At 41.0% G+C, this 26,267-nt stretch overlaps 1 protein-coding gene across 1 annotated transcript; it reads left to right on the top strand.

The window, feature by feature from the left end:
* Window positions 1-77: 77 nt before the first annotated feature.
* Window positions 78-24,032, top strand: FAM210B (family with sequence similarity 210 member B). Its single transcript, XM_027850689.1, has 4 exons — window positions 78-152; window positions 4,063-4,632; window positions 20,888-21,060; window positions 22,573-24,032. Exons 1-4 carry the CDS (start codon window positions 78-80, stop codon window positions 22,787-22,789), a joined length of 1,035 nt encoding a protein of 344 aa, XP_027706490.1. The 3' UTR covers window positions 22,790-24,032.
* The last annotated feature ends 2,235 nt before the right edge of the window (window positions 24,033-26,267 follow it).

Below are 26,267 nucleotides of genomic sequence, written 5' to 3'. Positions count from 1 at the left end.
CAATCAGGGTTAAGTGACTTGCCCAGAATCATACAGTTGTCAAACCAATCTTGATGTTTGCAAGTGTTCTGGCCTAGATGAGTAAAGGTGGTGCTGTACGCCAAATCCCTGAAAACTGCTCCCTCCCTTTCTGCTCCACTGTTGCCAACCACGTATTGGTTCAACTTTCCCTCCAAATTAGCAACAAAGTGCTCATGCGTGGAGAAGGGCTCTAATCTGTTGACATTAAGTCTCCTGGTAATTGTCTTGCCTTGTGGCTGCCATTTTTGTTAAATGCAAAAGTTTAGCATAGAGGGGCTAAGTTTATCATGTGTCCAGCACTCTTCTCCATATATGACTTTCATCGCTCTCACATCTTCTCTGTCTCTTCTCCTTACGATGGCATAGTCTATTAAATGCCCATGTTTGCTGTGAGGGTGCACCCATGAAGTTTCGTGCATTTAAGTAAATAGAAGACAGTGTTGGCGATAAGGTCATCAGACACAAAAGTCTTCAGTAGTAAGTGACCGTTGCTATTGCTGTTTCTGACTCCATTCCTCCCAAAGACTCCCTGCCATGTCCGATACTCTGTGCCTACTCTGGCATTAAAGTCACCCAGAATTATAAGCTTGTCCTCCTTCAGCACATTGATGATGAAGGGCTCCAGGTCTTTACAAGATTTTTCTTTGACCTCATCAGGGTTCGTCATGGTGGGAACATAAGCACTGATGATGGTGCTGTGAAGCTCTCCTGCAAGCGTCAATGGCATTCACAAGTCTATCATTCACTCCTTTCAGCAGGCAGTGAAGCTTGTTGACTAGATTAGTTTTGGCTGCAAAACCTATACCAGCTTCATGGAGCTCCCTATCATTGTGGCCATTCCAGAAAAAAACTGTATCCAACTCTGACTTGGGTAAGCTAGCCTTCATTTGCCAGCCTTGTTTTACTCAGGGTTGCTCTTTGGATGCAATATCTACTTAGTTTTCTTCAACAAGAGCTATTTGTCTTTCAGATCTACCAGATTTCGTGCTGTCTATAAGCATGCATACATTCCATGTACCAATGGTGAGAGGAATCACCTTCGCAAAAGTTTTTGTACATTTTTTTTTGTGTTTTGACTGCAGGGTAGGATCCCCACCTTCCATGGTAAGCAGGCTGGGGTTAGGTAAGGTGAATTTTTAGAGCACCTCTTCCAGCCCCTTCCTCATGCCAGGAGGTGAGCAGTATAATGCTTAAAAGGCTACTCAGACACCCAGAGGACTGATTATTCCAATGCTACTTCAGTCCAGTGAGAAGATAATCCCATAGCCTAGGCCACCTACCTGTGTGCAGGGTTGTGACTACAGCTCCCAGTGTATCTGCACCTGCTGCTTCATCACTTGCCTGTCACCACAGGAGTGTGAAGTAGATCAAAATGGTAAGATGGTATGGGTGATGTCTTCTGACTTCCGCATAAATTAGATTTAAGTGAGGCAGAGTTGCCCAAGTCATAGGTTTAATTCTATCTTCCAGAGTCATCCAAGTCCAGTAGTGATACACAAATCAAGACAACTGGCAATGGCTAGGGATGCAGTGGAAGACCTTGGCGTTTTCTTTGTCTAACCTAGTTCTAAGTGCTCCACAGCACCTGCTTCCACTGCCTTCACAACCCATTGGAGCAAACTGTTCACATCTACCTATTCTACCAGGGACACACACACACACACACACACACACACACACACACACCAACTAACCAATGGATTTGAGGTCCTTTGGTTACCCTCAAACTGGTTTAGCCTGTCTGCCAAAATAGTTTACTGGGTGTGGCTACTGCACATGCTACAGCTTCTTGGAGTCACAGGTGAGAGTTGGGTGGCAGGTGAACACCAAAGGTGGAGAGCAGCCCTCACATCAGAGGTACTAGTCTTCCCTGAACGCCCATACACCCCTAGACACCCAACAACATCCATCAGAGACTGAACCCAGGGAGTAGAGTAAGTTAAACCAGACAACAGAGATGCCATCCTAAGAAGAGTCCAACAGTTGGGCAACCTGTCCAGCCCTCTCCGGCAGCAGCTTCTCCAGTGGCAGAGCCCACCAGTAGCCCCCCCCCCCCCAATGAGGAGCCAAGCAACCTGTTGGAGCCAAGTCAGGAGCATATTGACCTATCCAGCTGAGATACTATATGAAGACCTAGCCCAGCAAATCAAAGGAGCAGACTTATTCATCCTTCCTCCTCTTCATGACAGTAGGGAATATCTTGAGTCTCTTGAGAAGAAAGAAATAGCACTGAGGTTCATCAATTCTGCAGTTGTGAACTGGCTAGGCCTTGAGTGTTCTCTCCATTTGTCCCTCACTGTGTACTCATGTCCCAACAGACTCTTGTGTATTTGTGAGAGAATGTATTCCTGGTTTGCGGAATAGGGGAAATGCTTTGTAACTACTATGCTTGCTATACCATGTATTTTGCTAAAGAACCAAGTTAACTGGTTGCTTGTTAACAGGAAGTAGATAGATGGTGGCACCTAGGTGGCTGGGCATGGAGTCGAGAGTACCTGAGTTCACATGCAGCCTCAGACATTTACTAGCTGTGTGACCCTGGGCAAGACACTTAACCTATTTGCCTCAGTTTCCTCAACTGTAAAATGGGGACCCTGGAGAAGGAAATGGCAAATTATCTTTGCCAAGAAAACGCCATAAAAATGGGGTCACAAAGAGTTAGACACGACTTAACAAAACTGATGGTGGTTCATGAACTAGTGTTAGGAGTACAGTATGGATTATTATTTATCATTTATTGATATTGTTTGAACCTAGCTTTATGTGGCTAGGAAGTAGGATCTAAGCATTCTTTACAACCCTCTGGCTTCCCTGGAGGTCTCTGAGATCCACCTGACCTCTGCAGTAAGCTTTTTGGGTCAGACAGTTTTCCAGCCACACATATCTAGGCTTAAACAACATTAATAAATGATACATAATAATCCACAATAGCCAGGATTATCCTTAGAACCCTGGGAGGAGTAGCATTTGAGAACACAATCTGCCAGTGTGGGGAGGGGAGGAATGTAACACATCTGTAAAATAAGTGTTGAAGTAAGGTTTCATCAGTTCTAAATCCCTTAAAACAATAATAATAATAATAAGTAGCTAACATTTATATGGTGCTTACTATGTGCCAGGCACTGTGCTTTAAAATCATCTCATTTGATCCTCATGACAATCTTGGAAGGTAGGTGCTAATATTATGCCCTTTTGATAGAAGAGGAAAACTGGGGCAAACAGAGGTTAACTGACTTGCTCAGGGTCACACAGCTGGTCAGTGCCTTCGGGTGGGATTTGAACTCAGGCCTTCCTGACTTCAGGCTCAATGTTCAGATAACAAGCATATTAAAAACAGTCCTGAACTTAGAAATCACAGGTCCTGAGTTTGAAACCTGGCGATTACTATCAGTGTGATCTTGGACAAGTCACTAGAGAGCTAGGGCCTGTTTCCTTATCAGCAAAATGAAGGTTTTGCTGAAGATAAATTGGAAGGTTTCTTCCAGATCTAGATCTAAGGTCACAGGGGTGTAGATTTAAAAGGGACTTCAGAGACCATCTAGTGACTAGGTCCTAGTTCAATCCGCTCAACTTACAGATGAGGAAACTGAGGGCCAAAAGTTGTACATGGAATGTCAGAGGAGGGGTTTGAATCCATCTCCAATGCCAAGGGCAGCTAGGAGGCTCATCTGATAATTCTCTGGGCCTAGAATCAGGAAGACTCATCTCCCTGAGTACAAATCTGGTCTCAGACACTCACTGTGACTCTGGACAAGTCACTTGACTTCTGCCTGCCTCAGTTTCCTCATCTGTAAAATGACCCGGAGAAGAAATGCAAACCACGTCCACTTCTTTGCCAAGAAAATCCCAAATTGGGTCAGGAAGAGTCAAACACGACTCAACAACTACAAACCCTGAAGCCAAAGCTAGGGGTGCTTTGCATTACACTTTGCATTCTTCTAGTTCTAACATTTTAAAGCTTGAGGTCCCGTTCCCCTTCCATAAGCAGCCAAAAACAACTCTAGTCTGCCCCATTTTACAAGTTCACAAGCCTATTTCTAGGTACACCTTCCCCACCCCACACTGCTTCCGAAGGCCTCCTCAGATCAGCACAACCTCCCCCTACCCCCACGTCCTCCCTCCCTCGCAAGGGACGGAGGATGCACGGTCCCTTTAAGGGGGGAGGCGGGGACCTACTGGGAGACACCCACTTGGCCCAGATCCCGGGAGGGAAAAGGAGAGGGGGGAGTGACAGAACGGGGCGGGGCGGGGCGGGGCGGGGCGGGGCAGAGAGGTGGCCCCTGCCTCTCCAGCTTGCTCGCCCTGACCCCGCGGGGCTGCACCATGGTCTGGCAGCTGGCGGCAGTCGCAGGCAGGAGGGCAGTCGGGCTCCGATTCCGCCTGGGGCCTCTTCTAGGCAGCCCCTTCGGACCCGCTGGCCCCTCGGCCCCGCGCCTTCTGCTCCTGCTCGGGCCTAGCCCCATGCACGCACAGATAAGCTTCCTTGGAACAGGAGGCAGTGGCGGCGGCAGCCCCAGCAGCAGCAGTAGCAGCAGCCCCAGCGGTAGTCCTGGTAGCAGCAGCAGCAGCAGCCTCGTCGATAGCAGCAGCTCGGGCAGCGCCGGCGCCCAGGTAAGCGCCCCGCCACTCTCAGCCCCGCCGGGCATTCCAGCCCTTCTCTCCACTTCCTCCACCCTCGACCCCATCCCTAGGCTTTGGGCACCAATGTCCATCCGGTGCCCCCCTCCACCCCTTTCCACCCCAGCCTCCCTGCTTACCTCCTCCCCACCCCCCACTACTTAGGGAGGTACGAGATAGGTAACCTTGTGTGGTTCCATGTACCCACTGCTTTGGGATAGGATTGAGGAAACGAAAGAAAGAAGCACTTTATTATTGGTTCTCACCACTACCCTGTGAGATAGGTCTTAACTGTTATTCCATTTTACAGTTAAGGCTACCAAGAAAGGTAATGTAAGTGACTTGCTCAGGTTCACATAGCTATTAAGCTTCTAAGGTTGAATTTGAACTCGGATCTGGCTGACTCCTGGGCCTTCCCTCTACCCTTGCTCCATACAATTGCCTCTGAAGGAAGGGTGGGGTCTACCTTCTGGGTGGGACTGCTAGAAGTGTAAGGTTAAAAAAAAAAAGCACCTAACTTAATGCCAGTGCCATTCAACTTATATTTATTAAGCATGTACTATAGTCTCCATACCTCGAGGAGAAGAGGATAGGCATTTATCTAGTGCCACTATGTGCAAGGCCCTTTACAAATATTATTTCCTCTGATGCACATGTTGTAATTAATCCCCATTTTGTGGTTGAGAATACTGAGGCAAACAAGGCAAACTTTACCAGGTGTCTTCCTGACTCCAAGCCCAGTTCTATGCATTCGATGCCTCATTAAAAGATTTCACATAGGCCATGCTCTCTTGGAGCTAATGTACTGGAGGGCAGCATTGGGAACCAAATAACTTCTAATATAAAGAAAAATGAGATAAGTTTAAAGGAGAGATGGAGGGAGTGGTCCTGGTCAGGGTCAGGGAAGGCTTCAGAGACAAATTGACAGAGGGTCATGAAAAAGATTTGAGTAAAGGTTCCTAACCAGGAGAATTCGGGAGGAAAAGGAAGAAAAGTTTCAGTGATGTCCAGACACTTATTAGCGATTTAACCCTGGAAAAGTCATTTAACTTCTGAGACCTTCAATTTCCTCCTCTAAAATCGCAGTAAAAAATACTTTCCATACCTGTCTCATAGGATTGTTTTGAGAAAAGTACTTTGTAAACTTTAAAACACTGTCAATAAAATGTATACTATAGTATCATTCTCCTCTTACCCAGTGATCCTGAAAGGTTTCAAAACAGAATCTAGCAAGGGAATCTGGGAGGTGGGAAGGAATAGAAAACTTGCTCAGTTACTTCCTGAGTCAGAAAATCTGTGTTTTAGTCCCAGCCTTGCTCCAGACTCCCAATACTGAGCTCTCTACCATGCCTTCCTCTGATAAACAAACTGAAGAGACTACACTAATGGACCGGGATCTGTCCTCCCCACCCCCAGGCCTACCATGCATTTATTGTATGAAGTTTACTGAGGAGATTGACCGAGGCTTCATAGACTCTTTGTAGTGGGTCAGCCTGCCAGAATTCCAGCTGAAAAGGCCTTGGTATCTAATCAACCTCAAAGAATTGTTGTTTTGTGTGTGGGAATTTAGTTAGTTGTCTAGCCTTATAGATTAGCCTTCCTCCTGTCAGCTCTGGGCTTCAGGTTCACGCTGATTAGAATGTCCCTCAATGAGAGGCTGGGAAAGAGTTGAAACTCTTGGTTAGCAATCTAGAAAAAAATATAGTAGAAAGGCTGGTTGTCGTTGTATTGCTGAACGAAATGGGAAGGAGCTTGTTTTGACATTCTCCTGAGTTTCAGTCCTTGATTTCAGGACAAAGTTGGGAACACAAAGTAACTGTGAAGTGAGTTTTATGTTCAGTCCCCCCCCCCCCCCCCACACACACACACACGCAGTGAGTAGAATGTGGGAGTAAGCATAAATGATAGCTCAAAAGCCTGAAAGCTTCTGATAGCACCTCCTATCTCCTGAAGCCCTTGACACTTCAGACTGCTGCAGTTGTGATGCAGATTTGGCTCTAGATAATCACCTCAGCTTTGGGGCACTTGCACTCAGGGGCTCTCTCTCTCTCCCTCTCTCTCTCTCTCTCCCTCCCCTCCCCTTCTTCTTCCCCTTTTCTCTATCTTTCCTCCCCCACTTCCACCCCTGTCTCCCTCTGCCTCTCTCAGACTCAGACTCTCTCACACTCAAGACAGTATAGAACAGACCTTCCCTTTATTTAGAAAAAAAGGGAATCTTCACTAGTAAATACAAGGTACAGAGTCCATACTGAATAGCGCCTGTCTGGGGCATGAATGAAATCAAGGAAATGAGTTAGATCTCCAAAGACACACTCCCAGCAGAGCTAAAGCATCTGCTTTAACTCTAGCCCAGGGAGTGGGGGAGGCATAATATAATGAGTAGGGAGCCAGACTTGGAATCAGGAATCAGTGTTTAACCCAAAGGACTTGGAAGTGCCCTAAACCCAGCTAGAGGAGCCTGTTCTATAATCGATAAACCCCGATATACCTCATCTCTTCTTGCCAATACAGTCTATGTACCGCTATCATCAGCTCACCCCAACAGGGATCAGAAGTAAGCAAGACTATAAACCACAGAAACGTGGATTCAATCCATGTGGAATCATAAAAAATGGATTCAAATCCTGCCTCTGATGACTACTAGCTGTGTGACCATGGGAAAGTCCCTTAATCTCTCTGATCCTGAGTTCCTACATTATGGGGTTTTCTTTAGGCCCAAGTTAGATAATGTGTTTAAAGGGCTTTCTAGACTTTAAAGTACTTTATAACTATCTTTAGAAAACACTGTTGTTACCTCTTTCCCCATCCTGAGGCTATAGATAGCAGTTTTCAATCACAGACACCCTGAATATGGCCACTGAATAAGGCCTTTGGCCACATGTATGTTAGGAGGCCTCTTCAGCTTCTCCTACAAGCTGTCCATCCATCAGCCTGCCCAGTGTGATGTTTACCCAGCTTTCTCATCCATCTGCCCAATTCCTGAACCTCCAAAAGGGAAAACTGATCTGTTTTCACGTCACAAAGCCTGACCTCAGAGGCCAGCTTTCAGATGCAGCTACATCTCAGAATATCTTTGCCCATCTTAGAGCAGTGGCATAGGCAGAAGGGGATCCAGGGAGAATGGCTCATGCTGCCCCATACCCATGCTTTTCACTGCTTCCTTCTAGTTTCTAAAAAGAGGAAGAGGAGCATGATAACAGTGTGTAAAGTGCTATTTTTTTAGTCTTGGGATCTAGATTTGGTCCTGGCTCTTCCACTTAGTACCTGTATGTCTCTAGACAAGTCATTTTAAGCTTCCTAAACCTCCATTTGCTCAGCTCTAAAATGAGGTTGGATGGGGTGGGGAACCTTCGGCCTCGAGACCACATGTGGTCTTCCAGGTCCTCAAGTTTGGCCCTTTGAATCCAAACTTCACAGAACAAAGCCCCTTAATAAAAGGATTTGTTCTGTAAAACTTGGGCTCAGTCAAAAGGCCTCACCCAAGGACTCAGGAGGCCACATGTGGCCTCGACGCCCAGGTTCCCCATCCCTGAATCTCTGAAATTTCTTCCAATTCTAAATCCACGATCCTGGGCAAATTGTATTTCCAGGCTGATTTTCTGCAGATACCTAGCATCAGACAAGGGTATATACAGTTTAACATTAGCAGAGACCTGGTAGGCATTCAGTTGAATGAATGGATAAGCAAAGCTTTGGCAAACAAATTTGAGATTAGGAGGAAGGGAGGGATATGATTCATTCCTGATCAAATCTAAGTTATTCGGGAGTACAGAATAGGTAAGAGTTAATTTCACCTAAATTCTAAACATTTTTTTGCCTTATATAGTTTTTTATGGGGTACTGAGAAAAGTTGAATAGATTGAAAAAAAAAGTAGACTAAACTACTCTATTGTAAAGTACACCGTCTAACAGTCTTTTCTTTGCAAATATTAAATGCCCTTTGGAGGGGAGAGGAGAGGAAACAAACAGAATTTTTTTTAATATCTCCCCTCTAAATCAGGGTTTCTTAACCTGAGGGGCTCGTGAACTCCACAGCACTCTGTAAATAGATTTCAGAGGGTCCAGGGACTTAGATGAGAAAAAAAGATAACATCTTTATTTTCATTTTCCTTTAAGTGAAATCCAAGATTTCCTTCAGTTAAAAAAAATTATTCCAACAAAGTGTCCTTGGTTTTCACCAGACAGTCACAGGGGTTCATTACACAAAAAAAAGGTTAAGAACCCCTGCTGTAAACCATCAAGTTGTCTCTCTTTCTCCTTGAATTTTAAAAGCCTTGCTCTTGGTTTGTAGGGATTGAAATAACAACCCCCTGGGATAACCGGAACAACATGTATCAAAATTATGTCAGTTCTATAGCAAATGTAAGAGAAAGAAAAGATCTTTAGAATGCCCAGAATATCATATCAGACTGAATATTTGCTGCACTTTTCCCCAGAAATCTAACTTGTATAAAAATTGTGTGATCTAAAATGGGTGTGACTTTTTTTCCCATGTATAGGTATACATGCATTTTTTTTTTCCTTTCAAGGACATCTTTTTTGAGGGCTGCAGCATGTTGGAAGGCAGCCTATATTCATATTATTACTTTATATTTGAAATGTTCTGGAATGAAACTGCAGAGCAAATTTTAGATTGGGGGACAATTTAGTTTTAATTAGCTGGATTCTATTTTGGCATTTACACCAAGTATTGAAAGAAGCCTTAAAGAAAAAGTGGTCCCAACTTTGATTCCTTTCTAGGCTCCAATTTGGCATGTTACTTTACCAACAGAGAATAAATAAATAAATCTGCCTTTCATTTAAGCAGACCTAGAATAAAAATGGCCCTTATCTTCATTAAGACATGGCCATGGGGCTCCATTCTGAAACCATCTTCTGTGTTAACCTAACCTCCGTCATTTAACTCAGTGCCCATTGCATTTTGCACCATCCCCCTACAGAAATGGAATCCATCTTGTGTGTACTGTAACTTGATTAATACAACTCTTTTTCTCTTTAAGATTAGCCTGATTTAGAGCCTCATATACATAGTAAAGACTTTAGTTGGCACTATCCAAGGCCGGAACATAATGAGAAAGAAGGTACCTTATGAGAATTGTGGATTAGGAAAGAAAGACTAAGTAGTTCTGGACTCAGAATACTTTTATTCCTATTTCTGTTGCTCTATTGAACTAAAATGAGGTCAGGCTAAAATGTTCAGCAGAGTGTTATCTGTTCACATACCACATACTCTTTTTTATTCACATAAAACATATTGTTAAAATCTATTCCTGTCATGAAATTCCTGTCCGCAACCACTGTCAGGCACCCTTTGGATCACCTATTGGGTGCTGGGTTCTAGTCCCAGAAGCTCTGCCCTTTTCCTAGCAATAATTATTTAGGGTAACATCTTTTACTGTTCTGGAGGGTTTTTTTTCTCCTTCTGTAAAGTTAAGTGAGTTGTGCTAGATGATCTTTAAGATCTCTTGAAGCCCAGGGACAGCTAGGTGGCACAGTGGATAGAGCACCATCCCTGAAGTCAGGAGGACCTGAGTTCAAATCCAGCCTCAGACAAAACACTTGACACTTACTAGCTGTGTGACCCTGGGCAAGTCACTTAACCCCAATTGCCCTTAAAAAAAAAAAAAGAAAAGAAAATTCCTTTTGGGGCAGCTAGGTGGCACAGTGGATAGAGTACTGGCCGTGAAGTCAAGAGGACCTGAGTTCAAATCCAGCCTCAGACCAAACACTTGATACTTACTAGCTGTGTGACCCTGGGCAAGTCATTTAACCCCAGTTGCCTAAACAAAACAAAACAAAGATCCCTTGAAGCGCCCAAATTCTGATTCAGTGCTTAACACTGGTCAGTCAGTTAATCAACAAGTATTTCTTAAGAGCCTACTGTGTGTTAGGCACTGTGCTAGTCTCTGGTGACACAAATATAAATAATGAAACACTCCTGCACTCAGTCTATAGCACTGTGAGACTATAGCAACAAAATAGAAGTGATTCCTATCAAAGAATTTCTTTTTTTTTTTTTCTTTTTTTAATATTTGAAATTTTGACAATTTTCATTCTGGAGTAAAGTCTAGGAGCAACGTAAATTGTCACAATATGTACTCAAGTCCCTTTAGCCTCAGGCTACTCCCCCCCTAAACCATAGTCTGGAACAGGAGTTCCACGTGTGGCCTCGAGGTGGCAGGTTCCCCACCCCTGGTCTGGAAGCATAGGTGGAGGCTAGGGTAACCCAGAAGCCTCAGGGAAGAAGGAGGGTGAGGCACAATGAGGAATGGGACAAAGAACTGACAGTGAAAAATAGTGGAGAGACCAGTGGAATCAAACTCCCATAGAACCAGGGCCTTAGAAAACCACATAGTAGGGGCTGGCAGTGTCTTTGACACCTCTGGTGATGGTGTTATTGTTGTTGTTCGTCTTTTGTTGTACCGATGACATCAGCAGGGTAACATCTTGACTTACCAGTGAATTGAATCTAAGTGAGACAGAGCTGTTCGAAGTCATCAGCCTCACTCCTCCAGAGTCATTGGAGTCCAGTGGCAAGATAGATAGGTCAGGACAACTGGTGATGGCCCAGTTGCAGTGGGAGACCTTGGCCTATTTAAGCTAAGATCTTTCCCAGGTCTCAGTTTGTCTGAAGCAATGCCCATTCAGTAATTAAAGACTGAGAAAGGAACTGAAAGAACCCCAAATGGAGGATGTCCTAAAAAATAAGGTCTGACACTAATATAGCCCAAGAAAGCTGAAAGGCCCCGAGCAGTTAATCAGGTGCTTGTGGGGTATGGAATATGTATGGTGTAGGACAACTATTTAGCACTGATCCCTCTCCTCCCATCAAAATGCCAAATGAATTGGGTCCCTGCAAAGCTCATAGAAGATGATGAAGTAAAGGTAACTACACTTTTCTTCAAATACAGTTAAGGGAGTAGGCATGTCTAGGTCATTTACACAACAGTCACACTGTTGGCCTTCTTGATTTATGCATGCTTCATGCACTGTAGTCTTTTTTTACCCAGAAGTTCTACAAGACAATTCATTTCATTAAGCACCTGCTGTGTCCCTATGCTAAATGCTAAGGTTATAAAAACAAAACAGGAGCTTACTAACTAGTATGAGCTACAACTTGCGAACAGCTAAGTAACATAAGGAAAGAGAAAGCAATGTAAAGTAATGTGAAGAAAGAAAATAAAAGAATCAGGAGATGGCACAGGAGTGGAATCTTGTAAGAAGCTCTGGATTTGGTAGAGGTATGGAGTGGGAGGCATGGGAGACCAGCCTCTGCAAAGGCCTGCCTGGAGACAGGAGATGAAATGCCAGGAAACACCCGGAGGAGTGGAAAATAATATAAATATCCAAGTGTCCATAGCATTTGATCTGCTTGTTTAATGTAAATGGAACTAAGGCCTCATCCTTCTTAGCTCTACTCCTTGCTAATATATATATTTTAAGTTTTCATCAATTATTCATTAGGGATATTGGTCTATAGTTTTCTTTCTCTGTTTTGACTCTCTAGTTTAGATATTCAGGCTATATTTATATTATAGAAGGAATTTGGTAGGACTCCTTCTTTTCTTATTTTTCCAAACACTTTATGTAATATTGGAATTAGTTGGTTTTTAAATGTTTGATAGAATTCTCTCATAAATCCATCTGGCCTTGAAGGTATTTTTTTTCCTTTGAGGGTTCATTTATGGCTAATTCAAGTCCATTTTCTGTGTTGTCTTCTATTTTTTTGTTCTGTTAATCTGGGCATTTTATATTTTTGTAAATATTCATCCATCTCATTTAATTGTCAGTTTTATTGGCATATAAATTGGGTGAAATAGTTCATAATAAATTTATTTTTTTCATTGTGAATTCACCTTTTTCATTTTTGATACTGGTAACTTGGTTTTTTTCTTTTAAAAAAATCAAATTGGGGCAGCTAGCTGGCACCGGCCCTGAAGTCAGGAGGACTTGAGTTCAAATCTGGCCTCAGACACTTGACACTTACTAGCTGTGTAACCCTGGACAAGTCACTTAACCCCAATTGCCTCACCAAAAAAGAAAAAAAAAAAAAATCAAGTTAGCTAATGTTTTATCTATTGCGATGGGGGGAGGAGGGTCTTCAGAAAACTAGCTACTAGTTTTAGTTATTAATTCATTGGGTCTTATGTTGTTGTTTTTTTTTTTATTTCAATTTTTTAGTCTCTTTGATTATCAGGATTTCTGGTTTGGTATTGAATTTGGGTAGTGAATATGTTGGTTTTCTAGGGTTTTTTTTAGCTATATGCCCAATTCCTTTATCTTCTCTTTATCTCCTTTAATTATGAAAATGTTTAAAGACATAAATTTTCACTTAAGGACTTTGCTTTAGCTGCATCCTTTAAATTTTACGTTTTCTCATTCTCATTGTCTTTAATGAAATGATTGTTTCTTTGAATTGTTCTTTGGCTCACCCGTTTTTTAGGATTAAAACTTCATTTAATTTTAATCATTTTTAGTAGCCCTTTTTTGAATGTAATCATTATTGTATTACAGTCCATAAAAGATACATTTAATATTTCTTCTTTTCCTCATTTATTTGTGAGGATTTTATGACCAAATAAATGGTCAGTCATGCATAGTTAAAATATGTATATACTTCTTTTGATTCTCATTCAGTAATCTCCAGGGGTCTATCATATTTAACTTTTCAAAAATTGTTTTCAAGTCATTAACTTTTTTTTGTTAGATTTTTCTGGGACCCCGCTATTATAGTTTTGTTGTTATTTCTACATAACTTCTTTAAATATTTAGATGCCATGCTATTTGACATGTATACATCTAGTGTTGATATTAATTCTTTATCTGTTACCTTTCAGCAAAGTGTAGTTTCTCTATCTCTTTTAATTAAGTCTGTTTTTGCTGTTTCTTTACCTGAGCTCATACTTGCTATTCCTGCCTTTTTTACTTCAGCTGAAGCATAGTAGATTTTTCTCCAGCCCCTTATTTTAACTTTGTGTACTTCATTCTGTTTCAAGTGTTTTTTATTAACTGGGTTCATTCAGCCCATTCACATTCACTATTATGATTGTTAATTGTCTCCTTTTATTTTGATTTTTCCTTCTCTTTGTTTCCTTACCCCTCTTTATAAAGGAGAAGACTAGAGAGAGAGGGAAGAGTAAGCTCCTCAACAGTTCTAGGTTTGACGTAATCTGCTTCTGCTCCCCTGCCCCTTCTCTCCCTTTTTGAGATCAGATTCTTAGGCATTTTTTCTTTTCTTGTAAATTCCTCTTGGAAATCCACCCTTCTTGGTTAGAGTTTTTTTGTTTTTTGTTTTTTGCTTAGAATTAATCCCTCCCTTAATCTACCTTTATTCCTTATTCTCTCCTTTTCTATCTCCTCTTTCTCTCCTGTTTCCCTCTTTATGTATTTCTGTATTCAGGTGTGTGTGTGTATTCTTCAGCTGTGTGTGTATTCTTCAACTGTGTGTGTGTGTGTGTGTGTGTATGTGTGTGTGTGTATTCCATCTTTTAACCAGTTCAGATTACAGTGAGGCCTAAGTGTCACCTCTCCACCCCCAACCACTTCCTCAATATTTGTATAGACTTCGACTTTGCAACCCAATTATGTGTGATAATTTTCCACACACTTTCCCTTCTTTTTTCCCTCTCATGTATTTCTCTTCCCCTCCCTTTCCATTCTTCTTTTAGGGTTATCAAAACATAACAGAACAACTCCCAGACCCTCTAGCTAATTATGACCTCTGATAGTTGATAGAGTTCTGAGGAACACTAGTATCGTCTCCCCATTTTAGAATGTAAGTAGTTTATCCTTGTTTAGTCTCTTACGATTGCTCACTATGTTGACCTTTTTGTTCTTCTTTAGTCCTGTATTTGTAAAGTTTCTATGCAGCTCTGGTTGTTTTTTGTTTGTTTTTTTAATCAAGAATGCACAGAAATTCTGTATTTCTTCAAAATTTTTTCCCCTGTAGTATTATACTCAGTTTTGCCTGGTACATTATTCTTGATAGTAAGCCTATATCTTTTGCCTTATCATATCTTTTTTTAATTTTTAAGTTCAGTTTTAATTTTAGTTCTGAATTCTCCCTCCTACCTCTACTTGCCTCACCCAAAGAAAATGTAAGAATAACAAAACCCATTACAAATATGTATAGTCAAACAAAACAAATTCCTGCATTAGGCAGAGAGAGAGAGAGAGAAATGAAAATGCTTCAGTCTGCACTCTGAATCCTTCAGAGTGGTTAGTATGGTGATTAGTATGTTTCATCATGAGTCCTTTGGAATCGTGGTTGGTAATTTTGTCCATCAGAGTTCCTAAATCTTTTAAAGTTAATTATTTTGACAATATTGTTGTTGCTGTTAAGAACATTACCACCCTTCCAAACCCTCAGCTTCACAACCTAGGTGTCATCTTTGGCTTTTCACTGTCTCTCTCACACACACCTTCAATTTGTTGCCAAGGCCTGTCTATTTCACCTTTGCAACATCTCTCACCCTTCTTACCTCCGACACTGCCACCACACTGGTGCAGGCTGTTCTCACCTCATACTTAGACTGTTGCAATAGCCCACTGGCAGGTCCACCTGATCAAATCTCTCCCCACTCCAGTCCCTCCTCTATTTAGCCACCAGAATGATTTTTCTAAAACACAATCTGACCATATCATCCCCCTATTCAATTCTCAAACTCCATTTGAACTCCAATAGCTCCCGATCACCTCCAGGATCAAATATTAAATCCTCTGTATTGTGTTCAAGGCCCTTCATAACCTAGCCCTCCCACCTTAACAGTCTTCTTACACCTTATATCAGCATCCCTTCTCACACTCCCCAAGGAACTCTTCTATCTAGTGATGCTGGCCTTGCTACAAGGGACAAGATGCTCCCTTTCTTGGCTCTAGGCATTTTCTCTGGCTGAACCTCCATACCTGTGAATGAGATATAACCTCTGTGAAGACTTCTCAGGGTGGTGATGAAAAGACTGTCTCAAAACTAGAGATAGACTCTGAAAGAATGAACAGGCCAGAAGTTTAATTCGGCCCTAAACCCTCTCCTGATTGCTACTGCCACATAAGCATTAGGTATACTAAATAAGGACATGTATGTTTGGATTGGCTATACCCTGTTTCCTTGTTCTTTGGGAATGGGAAAGATTTTCGCGCCTAGAATGTAAGCCCACCTCCCAGCCAATGGAAGTAAGGAATAGTGGCGGGGTGGGAGTTTCTTGTTTGCATTAAGATATATAACCTTGCTTTGTCCTTTGTGCCTTGCCTCTCTCCTGCTGGTAGTGTACTGGAGGAGGAGACACCCCTTCTCGCGAGATTGTAATAAAGAGTAACTTTTTGCTTCCACCTTGAGAAGTCTCTGAATTTAATTGTGTTAGGGTTGCTATACCACACACCTGGAATGTTCTCCCTCCTCATCTCTACCTCCTGGCTTCTCTCACTTCCTTCTACTCCCAGCTAAAATCTCATCTTCTACAGGAAGCCTTTCTCAACCCCTCTTAATTCTAGTGCCTTCCTCTCTTAATTACTTCTTATTTATGCTGTACATAGCTTATTTGTACATTTTGGTTTACATGTTTGTCTCTCCCATTAGGCTGTAAGATCCCTGAAAGCATGGACTATCTTTTGTCTCTTTTTATATCCCCAGTATTTAGCACATAGTAGGCTCATAATAAATGTTTGTTAACAGAATGATTGTTATTGTATAGATTATTCTCCTAGTGCTGCTCCCTTCACTTTGCATCAGATCATACCAATCTTCGTAAGTTTTTCTGAAACCATCCCCATCATCATTTCTTAAAGCACAATAGTATTAAGTCACATTCATATACCATAACTGTTCAACCATTTCCAAATTAATCGGCATCCCCTCTATTTCCTGGAATATTGTATTCTAAGCTCTCTACTTCTTTATACTGGATACTGGTAGTTGTTAAATCATGTGTGATTCTATTTGAATTCTTTCTGGCTACTTACTGTCTTTTATTTCTTTGACCTGGAAGCTCTGAGGTTTTGGCTATAATATACCTGGGAGTTTTCATTTGTGAGTTTATTTTTAGAGGTGACTGGTGGAGTCTTTGTATTTCTATTTTGCCCTATGGGTATAAGAGATCTGGTCAGTTTTTTTTTATGATTTCTTGAAATATTTGGGTTGGTTTTTTTTTTCTTAGACATGGCTTTTAGCTTGTCTGAAGTTTCTAAAATTCTCTCTCTTTAAACTCTTTTCTAGGTCATTTATTTTTGCCATAAGATAACTTACATTTTCTTCTGTTTTCAGTCTTTTGACTTTGTTTTAATATTTCTTGATGCCTAATGGAGTTGATGCAGTCTAGAGGTTAGGGGTCCTGGCACCCTAAAATCACGATACCCAGGTCCTGCCCAAAAGAATTCGACCCAAGCATTCCTGTAGCCAAAAACAAAGTTTATTGAAGATTCACCATATTAGCTAGACCCTTAAGGAATCTGAGCATCTATGGGCTATTGGCTAGATTGTAAAATCTGAGCATCTTAATGGAGACAAGATGGACCTTATATACAGAAAGATCATAGGAGAGTGGCCAAGTAGTCCATGAGGTAATAGAATTCCCAAGGGTGGGAAATGGCCTGGGGCCATAGGGAGGACACCAGTTGATGGGACTGTAGCCGCAGGGAAACGCCAGAGATTTGGCCATGTGGGAAAGTCCAGGGTTTTTCCTTTCTGGGGCTCAGATTCCAACCCCATCAGAGTCATTGGTTTCCATTTGGTTCATTTTAACTTAAGGGAGTTTGTTTGCTTAGGTTAAGTTTTAGACCTCTTGTGCCAAGCTTTTAATTCTATTTCCAATTCTTTCTTCTATAACTTTCATTTCTTTTCCAATTTCTTTATTCTAGCCCTATAAATTTTATTTATTTTTTTTATTTTTATTTTTTTTATTTTTTGGGTGAGGCAACTGGGGTTAAGTGACTTGACCAGGGTCACACAGCTAGTGAGTATCATGTGTCTGAGGCCGAATTTGAACTCAGATCCTCCTAACTCTAGGGCTGGTGTTCTATCCACTGCACTATCTAGCTGCCCCTATAAATTTTCTTCATAAAAACATTTTAAAAAGATTTTCTTAACTCTTGCTTCGTGTCTTCTAGGAATTTTAGCTGAATTTGTGCCCAAGCAATGTTTTTACTTGAGGCTTTGTTTGTAGATATTTTAGAATCATTCCTCTACTTCTGGCTTTGAGTGTTAAGCATCTCTGTCACCACAGGTCTTTACCTATGTGGAATTCTTTGTTTGTTTGCTAATTCATCCAGCCTGTTTCTTGACTTCTGACTTTTGTGTTAGGGCCAGGCTCTGGCCACTTCTGGAGGAAATGTCTGTGCTGTTCCTGTTGCTGCTTTCTTGGGGTATTGAGCGTTATTGTATTTAAGGATCCCAGAGACAGCCCACGCTAGGGAACTTCCAGGGCAAAGTGTGATTTTTTTTTTTTACCTCCTGGTGTGAGTGCTACAAGTTCCTGACCTGGGTTTGGGTCTGAGCAATGTGGCTGTGGGCTTGCCCTGGTTAGTGTTCTAGTAGACTGCTGCTGGACTCAGCCATCATCAACCAGATGGACATCTCTGGAGGTTCAGAGTGACAGCATTGCAGGCTTCCCTTTGCTTTGGGATTCAAACCAGTTCCTGGGGGCAGAGACACAACAGGAACTCACTCTTTACTCAGTGTGCAACTTGAAAACCACAATCACTCTAGCCACAGGTCCCCTCCTCAGTCTGCCCTGGATCTGTGGCCCAGAACTGAGTTAGAAAGTTGCCAGTTGAACTGTTTCTGCACCCTGCCCAGGACCTGAGGCCTCTTCTTACCCTACTACACATATTCTCTTCCCTGGGCTGCTCTGTGTTGCTCGATTCTCTTCTCCTTATCCATCCTCACTTCTATAATTTTCCTGCTCTGAATAGGAGGTGCCAAGGTAATTCTGGTAGTACTTTTGGCCCCGCTAATTTACTTCTATCTGTGGGAAACTTCAAATAGCTGTGTCTTGCCTGACTGAGGCAGGGGTTACAGTGAGACTGAAAATCTCTGTTCAGTTTCTCACACCCATCTCTCCACTTCAAGATCCCAATTCCAGGTCCCCACAGCCCTCTCCTAAAAAAGTAAGTCAGGCCTTTCTGGGATCACAGACCAGAAATCCAATATCCAGTGTGATTGACTGACAGAGCTGGGGAAGAAAACCTTTGGAAGTGTTGATTCAGTCCTGTTGTCATTCACTGCTCTTGTTCAGTTGTCTCAGTCATATCTAACTTTTTGTAACCCCTATTTGGGGTTTTCTTGTCAAAGTTACTGGAGTGGTTTACCCTTTCCTTTTCCAGCTCATTTTGCAGATGAGGAAACTCAGGCAAACAGGGTTGTCCAGGGCCACAGGGCTAGTAAGTGTCTGAGGCCAGATTTGTGCTCAGGAAGATGAGTCTTCCTGGTTTCAAGCCCAGTGCTCTATCCACTGCACCACCTAGCATCATTCTCTGTGAGTTCCTTTTGTGTAGAAACTTGCTTTTGTGAGAGCTCTCCCTCAGGTATCTTGGTGTCCTCCCCAAAGGAGCCCTGACACTACTGTTTATTTGACTTCTCCTTTCCCCCAGGTACTTTTAAAGTCTATCCATTTGAGCTATAATATAGGCAACTGTAAAGAGCATGATAGTCTTAGGGAAAACACTGTCACTGGTTTGGTAGCAAAGTCAATAAATGAAAGTAACTGCTTATATTTACAGTCAGTTGGCACCTATCTTGAGGGTCTCTTCAAGAAATTGTTGCCCTCTGTTAAAGAACAGCAGGCTAGAATGGAAAGAACACTGGGGAACAGAATAAACATTTATATAGCACCTACTATGAGCTAGGTACTGCTCACAAAATTTTTAGAAATATTATCTCATTTTCATCCTTAGAACAACTCTGGGAGATAGGTGCTTAATATTCTCCGCATTTTACAGATGAGGAAACTGAGACAAAAAGAGGTCAAGTGACTTGCCCAGGGTCTCACAGTTAACAAATGTCTCAGATTGGATTTGATCTCAGGTCTTCCGGACTCCTGGCCAGTTCTCTATCCACTGCACCACCAGTAGCCTCACTGGATTTAAAGTCGGTAGACTTGGGTTCTAGTTTCAATATGGTTCCTTACAAATCTTTTTTATTTTAGGCAAGTCATTTTCCATCTTTGGGCAATAGTTTCTTACATTGTAAAATGAGGAGATGGGAGCAGATGATGTTTCAGGTGCGCTTCCAGCTCTAAAATCTTCTGTTCTTACAAATATTACCAGGCACTGTGCTAAGCTCTGGGGATACAAAGAAAGGGGGAAACTGTTCAAAACCCTCAGAGAGCTCACATTCCAATGAGGGAGACAACCTGTAAATAACTAGGTACATATAAGATACCTAAAGATAAATGGTACAGCAGATAGGGCACTGGCCCTGGAGTTAGGAAGAGCTGAGTTTAAATCCTGCCTAACTAGATGTATGACCCTGGACAAGTCACATAACACGTCAATGTCTCAATTTCTTCATTTTAAAAATGGGGGTGATAATAGCACCTACTTCCCAGGCTTGTTATGAGAATTAAATGAGATACTTGTAAAGTGCTTAGCAAACTTCAAAGTGTAATATAAATAATATAATAAAATAAAAAATAAATAATAATGTTGTTATTATTATACATACCAAGTGGATGGAAGGAGGGCTGAGGGAGGGCTTCTCTAGCTTTGAGTGCTGGGGAGGGATCAAGAAAAGTCTCCAACGGAAGGTGACATTTGAGCTGAATGTGGAAAGAAGCCAGGGATTCTTGAAGATAAAAATGAGGGGTGAATTCTAGGCATTGAGGAGACCCAATGCAAAGACACAGAGAGAGGGTGTTGTATGGTAGAAATAGCAAGCAAGTCAGTGCAATAAAAGGCATCTAAATAGAGTAACCTAATCATAATAAAGTTATTACTTTAAATAATAAATCATTTAATTTATAATTATTATAATTTATTACTTTAAATAAATATTATAAATAAATATTACTAGACTTCCACATAGTAAGCTCTGTATAAATGTTAGGTATTATTATTAAATTAGCAGAGATGGGACTAGAACCTAGTCTAGGACTCCCAGTCCAGGGTTTTTCCACAATATTTCTACTCTGATACTTCACAGAATTTTTTTGAGAATCCAATGTTATAATGTGTCCGAAAGCCCTCTATACAGGGTCAGACATTATTACTATTCTTATATCTGTTCTAAATTTCTAACCTTTCTCCTATTTGTGTATAGGACCCAAAGAAAACAGAGAGAGCACTCACAGACTCCAGTGTTGTGGATGAGAGCAAACAAAGCAAACGCCAGCAGCTGAAAAAGGTTTTTAAAGAATATGGAGCCGTGGCTGTTTCGTTGCATATTGGGATCTCATTAATATCTTTGGGAATATTCTACTTGGTTGTTTCAAGGTATGACCTTTGGTCTTTAAGAATTTCATCAGGAAGTGAGACAAATGGACAGTCCGCTAATGGAGACAAGAAAACCTGGGTTCGAGTTCCCGTCTCTGACGCATGTACTTCTGAGGCCCTGAACAAATTGCTTAACCTCTGACCTACTCCCAGCAGACTCTCTGAGATCATAAATCACAGAGAAGGTGCTAAAGGGAATTTCATAACCACTGAAATCTCAGGCCTGGTTCCATCCACTCCTTCCCCACCCATTCCCCCCCCCCCCCCCCAAAAAATGTTTCAGATGAGGACTGCTATCTAAATATTTAATTATTTAAAGCTACCAGTGACATCTGACAGTTTTTTGACAGCAAACTGTCTTTTTTCCAGTGCAGTAGAAAGAGCACTGGACATGAGTACAGGTTTTATATAGGATCCTACAATTTAAGATTCTTACTTAGATATTATTTATCATTCTTAAATATTATATATACACACACACGCACGTGTGTGTGTGTGTGTGTGTGTGTGTGTGTGTGTGTGTGCAGTGTATATGGTTATTTTCATGTTGTTTCCCTCATTAGAATATGACCTCCCTGAGGGGCGGGAACCATGTTTTTGTCTTTACTTTGTATACACTATGCTTTGCATACTGAGTGCTTAATAAATGCTTTTTGACTGACTTATAATAGCATTTATCTCAAATGGTTGTTGTGTGGATCAAATGAAATAATATATTTAAAGCATTTTGCAAATCCTAAGGATATATATGTATGTGTATACATGTACATATACATATACATATACAAGCTGCTGTCATCACCCACCATCACCAGTATTAGTTGGAAGAAGGCTTAGAAATCATCGAGATTATTTCCTTCATTTTACGGAGGAGGAAACTGAGATCTCAAGATGTTGATTTGACCCAGGGTAACATAGGAAGCAGAACTGGCCATAATTTGAACCCAGGTTCTCTGATTGCAAGTCCAATGTGCTTTCCACATCTCACCAGATGTGAACTCAACACAACACAAGATGCACACCTTCCTTCCCCAGACAACCCCCTCTGCCCAACCAACTCCCATCCCAGATGTTTGCTCTCCACTTCCAGATGTGCACTTTCTCATATTCCCTCTCTAATGCTTCTCTTCACTTCCAGTCTGTAGCTGTAAGATCTAGAGGGAAGTACATCTCTTGAATTTCACTTTCTTCCACTATAAGCAAGGATAATATCCTTGCACTGCCTTCCTCAGAGGGTTATTATTATTTAATGTAAATCAAGGTGCTTTGTACCCGAAACTTAACTGTATTAATTTATACTGTTAAAATGACAGCACCGATCACATAAGCATATGAATAAAAACTGAATTCATGCTGACTAGCATAGTTTTTGCTCATCTGGCTCTTTTCAACACTTAACACTGCAGGAAATTCTTTCTCTCACAGTTAAATAGCCTCTAATAATAAGTATAATTCCCAAGGATTGAAGGACCCTGTGGTGATAATTACATTTCTTATCTTTTTCTTTTCCAGTGGTGTGGATGTATCTTCCTTTCTCTTCAAACTCGGGTTTGCAGAATCGTTCCACAGCTCTAAGATTGTCGCTGGTACTAGTACATTTGTGATGGCCTATGCTATTCACAAACTGTTTGCCCCAGTAAGAATTAGCATCACGTTGTTTTCTCTGCCGCTAGTTGTGAGATACTTTCGGAAGGTGGGTTTTTTTAAGGCTCCAGGGAGCAAGCCTTGATTCATAAACACAGCATATAAACTTGTCTCTTAAGTCTTAAGCATTTTGGAGAGAGAGAGAGAGAGAGAGAGACTGTGTGTGTGTGTGTGTGTGTGTGTGTGTGTGTGTGTGTGTGTGTGTAAATCATTCATTACCATCTCTGGTTTTAAGCAGTCGTACTTGAAAAACAAATCTCCACTTGACATTAACTACTATGAGTTTGGTATAAAAGAAACACACATACCCAAAGACTGCCAGACTAGGATTCAATAGCATAACTGAGTTGAGTACCCAGTTTGTGACCTAGATAGAACAAGTCACTTTCTCTGGCCTCTTTTCCCTATCAGTAAAAAGAGGTGGTTGGACTCGATGATCTCTGAGCTCCTCTCTGATTCTTACATTGTGATGGAGTGAATGTCTGTACCTTCTATAATGTCAGCAGAACTTAAAGAAACCGACTGATCCTCAAATAGAATCACCAGGTAACTCAGTGAGAGGAGATTGATGAGTCTGCAAAAGCCTGAGGTAGGTTGGAAAGAAATAGGAGGGGGCCGCTGCTCTCTGAGTGAGTTCATAAAAACCAGTGATTGAAGCTTACTTTTAGAAATTCTGTCTTGTCTGATACTTGGCAGACTGCCTATGGCTAAATGTGGAATATTATTTCTGCAGAATAGCTACGTTTCTATGATTAATGACAGCAGATTTGAGGCTTGACCGCATATAATCAGGATCCAAATTAGCCCTCACACTTTGGTGACACTCATTAGTTTTGTTTTGGAACGTTTAAAAAATAGTTCCTGGTAATGTTTGCACTGACTTCCAATAGAGCACCTTGGAATGTAAACATTTCAGAATGCAGCATTACTTTCATTAAGTTTTTCAGTGGATCGAGGCCCAGCTGCTGTTGTGTTTCTTTATTCAGGTAAACTTCGAAGCATTTTTTCAGTCGTCTTCGTGGCAATACAGGGCCATTGAGCATCATTTATAGAAATCCTGAAAATGACGGGATGATAAACCTATCTGATTTTACCTGGAATTGAACTTATAGCAATACCGAGTCATGTGTCCCAGGGGCCTTTCCACATTAATAGATGACGAGAAAAAACAAACTCACAAAGTAGTAAATGAGAATTTGACCCTGACGTTTGTTTTAAGTGCTCTTGTCAACATATAGTTAAGTTACCACTTTGCAGCTAGGTGGTACGTTGGGTCAGCATTGAACTTCAAATCCTGCCTTAGACACTTAGCCATATGACCCTGAGTGAGTCACTTTTTTTCTGTCTCAGTTTCCTCATCTGCAAAACATAGATAATAATAGCATCTAACTCCCAGAATTGTTGTGAGGATCAAATAAGATAAATATACACGAAATATACAGAATGAATAATCAGAAAGCTTTGGGCTCTGAGGGGAAATTCTACTTTAGATATAAAAATTAACTTGCTAGATGTGTAATTTTATATGCTTTGCAAACCTTAGCTATTATTATTGCTGGAAGAATCACTATGCAGAATTAGATGACTTTTCCCCTAGTTTTGTTTTTTTTTTTTAAAGCAATCTATCTTGCACTGAGTAGTCTTAAATAGCTATAGACACTTGGTGTTCTGGATTTCAGGGAATTGTTTTTGTTCTAGAAGTAGGTCCACTAAAATGGATAATTTGTGAACTAGTTTAAGACTTTGAGAATTAGTCATTTTCCTGTCTACCTTATGCAGCAGAAACCTCAAACTCCCCCTTAAAGGCTTGGTTTTACCTGGGCAACAGAAGGGGGATGTGTGAGAATAATTAGTAAACTTGTACTTCCTGCCCTTCCATTCCACTCCCTGCATTTTACCTGCTGTACTACTTTCAAAAGTTCAGATGCTTGAAGAACTGGAATTTAAGAATACCTTGGGGACTAAGCTACATCAATTGATACAATGTATTTTGTGTGTGTGTGTGATTGTTCATGAAGCAAAGAAAATTGTAGGCAGAAAATTTATTTCAAAATAAAATTATAATCAAATTTTTGCATCAACTGATAGACCTGATTCTAGTGTTAAAGATTGTTGAGAGGCTCTAATAAGAATGTTAAATAAAGTACTTTATATTGGAAAAGTAGCATAAATCCCATTGTGGTATACTGTGCTTCAGAGACCCATGATTCCATCAGTGTGGTAGGTACGGCCTCCTCTAACACAAAGCACAACTGCCTCATGCTTTAAAAAAATCGTTGTGTGAATTTTTGTGGCTGAAAAAATTAAACACTTGGTCGGACCACAGTTAGTCCATCTCCAGGTACATACTCAAGAGTTTTGCAGCTGGCACTTACGCTCCATTGGCCCAGCCTTCAGGAAGCCATGATCAGCTTCACATCACTGTGAGACATTAGGCGAAGATCTGAGTAAATGAAGAAAAAAACTCTTAAGTAATTGCAGTGGTGATTACAATATTATCTCACCAAGTTAATTGCCACATTACTGTCTATCTGAACCACTATTCCATTGAATTTTAATTCTCCTTTCCATAGTCACCGAGTAGAATGAGTAATCAGAAGGCTTTGGACTGAGGGAAATTGTACTTTATAAAAATTAACTTGCTTGATATATAATTTTATATTTTCATAGTTGATTTTCAAGGAAATAATAAACAAAACTGGACTTTATTCTGCTTGCAAGAACAAACTAAACCATTTTTAAAAAAATATCACCCAGTCAATTATGTTTTTGGGGAAAGTGTGATGTATAAACTATTTGAAATATGTATAAATAGAGGAGGCATTTTTGTAAGGCATATTTTGTGTAATGGGAATATATTTCATCTTAACAGTAATTATTTCTGATTTAAAAAGTAGTAGCAGAAGAAACTATATTGTATTATGGATGTTGCAGAATTACAATAAAATGTTTTGTCAGCACCTGTTCATTTTCTTATCTGGAGACTTTGTGAACTAACCTTCAAGAGTGAATTTATTTCTTATGAAAGCCCATGCACCTTATACATATACTGTGAAAAGGCTAGATATGGAATCAAGAAACCTGAGTTGGAATCTTGGCTCAGACACTTATTACAATGAAACCATCAGCAGGTCATTTAACTTCTCTGGGCCTCAGTTTCCTCATCTGTAAAATGAGGGAATTCAACTAGATGTCCTCTAAAGTCTCTCCCAACTTTAAACCTATGCTGCAAGCCACAAAACATGGCAAAAGGATATAGACTTAACATTTTAAGCCAATGGTCTCTGAAGTGGGGTGTGTGCCTGACACCAGTATGGGTTTGTGTGTTCAGTCACAGGGTAGAAAAACGATTGCATCCCACCCCATCCGTGATAGCCTGTGTGTTTGTCTCCAACACAACTACACCTAACTGCTACCCAGGTTCTCCATGGCAGTAGCTATGCAGTTTCCATTTAGAAAATTCTACCCCTCTTCTCATCCTCTAGATCATGGTATGGCTATGGAAGGCATTCCTTCCTCAGAAAGAGACCCACTTCCCTTCTTAGTTAGTAAATCACCCAGGA

Source organism: Vombatus ursinus, unplaced genomic scaffold, assembly GCF_900497805.2.
Source record: "Vombatus ursinus unplaced genomic scaffold, bare-nosed wombat genome assembly UNPS02000580.1, whole genome shotgun sequence".
NCBI classification, from domain to species: domain Eukaryota; kingdom Metazoa; phylum Chordata; class Mammalia; order Diprotodontia; family Vombatidae; genus Vombatus; species Vombatus ursinus.
Note: the sequence above shows the minus strand (reverse complement) of the source record. Positions and strands in the feature narration are given on the sequence as shown.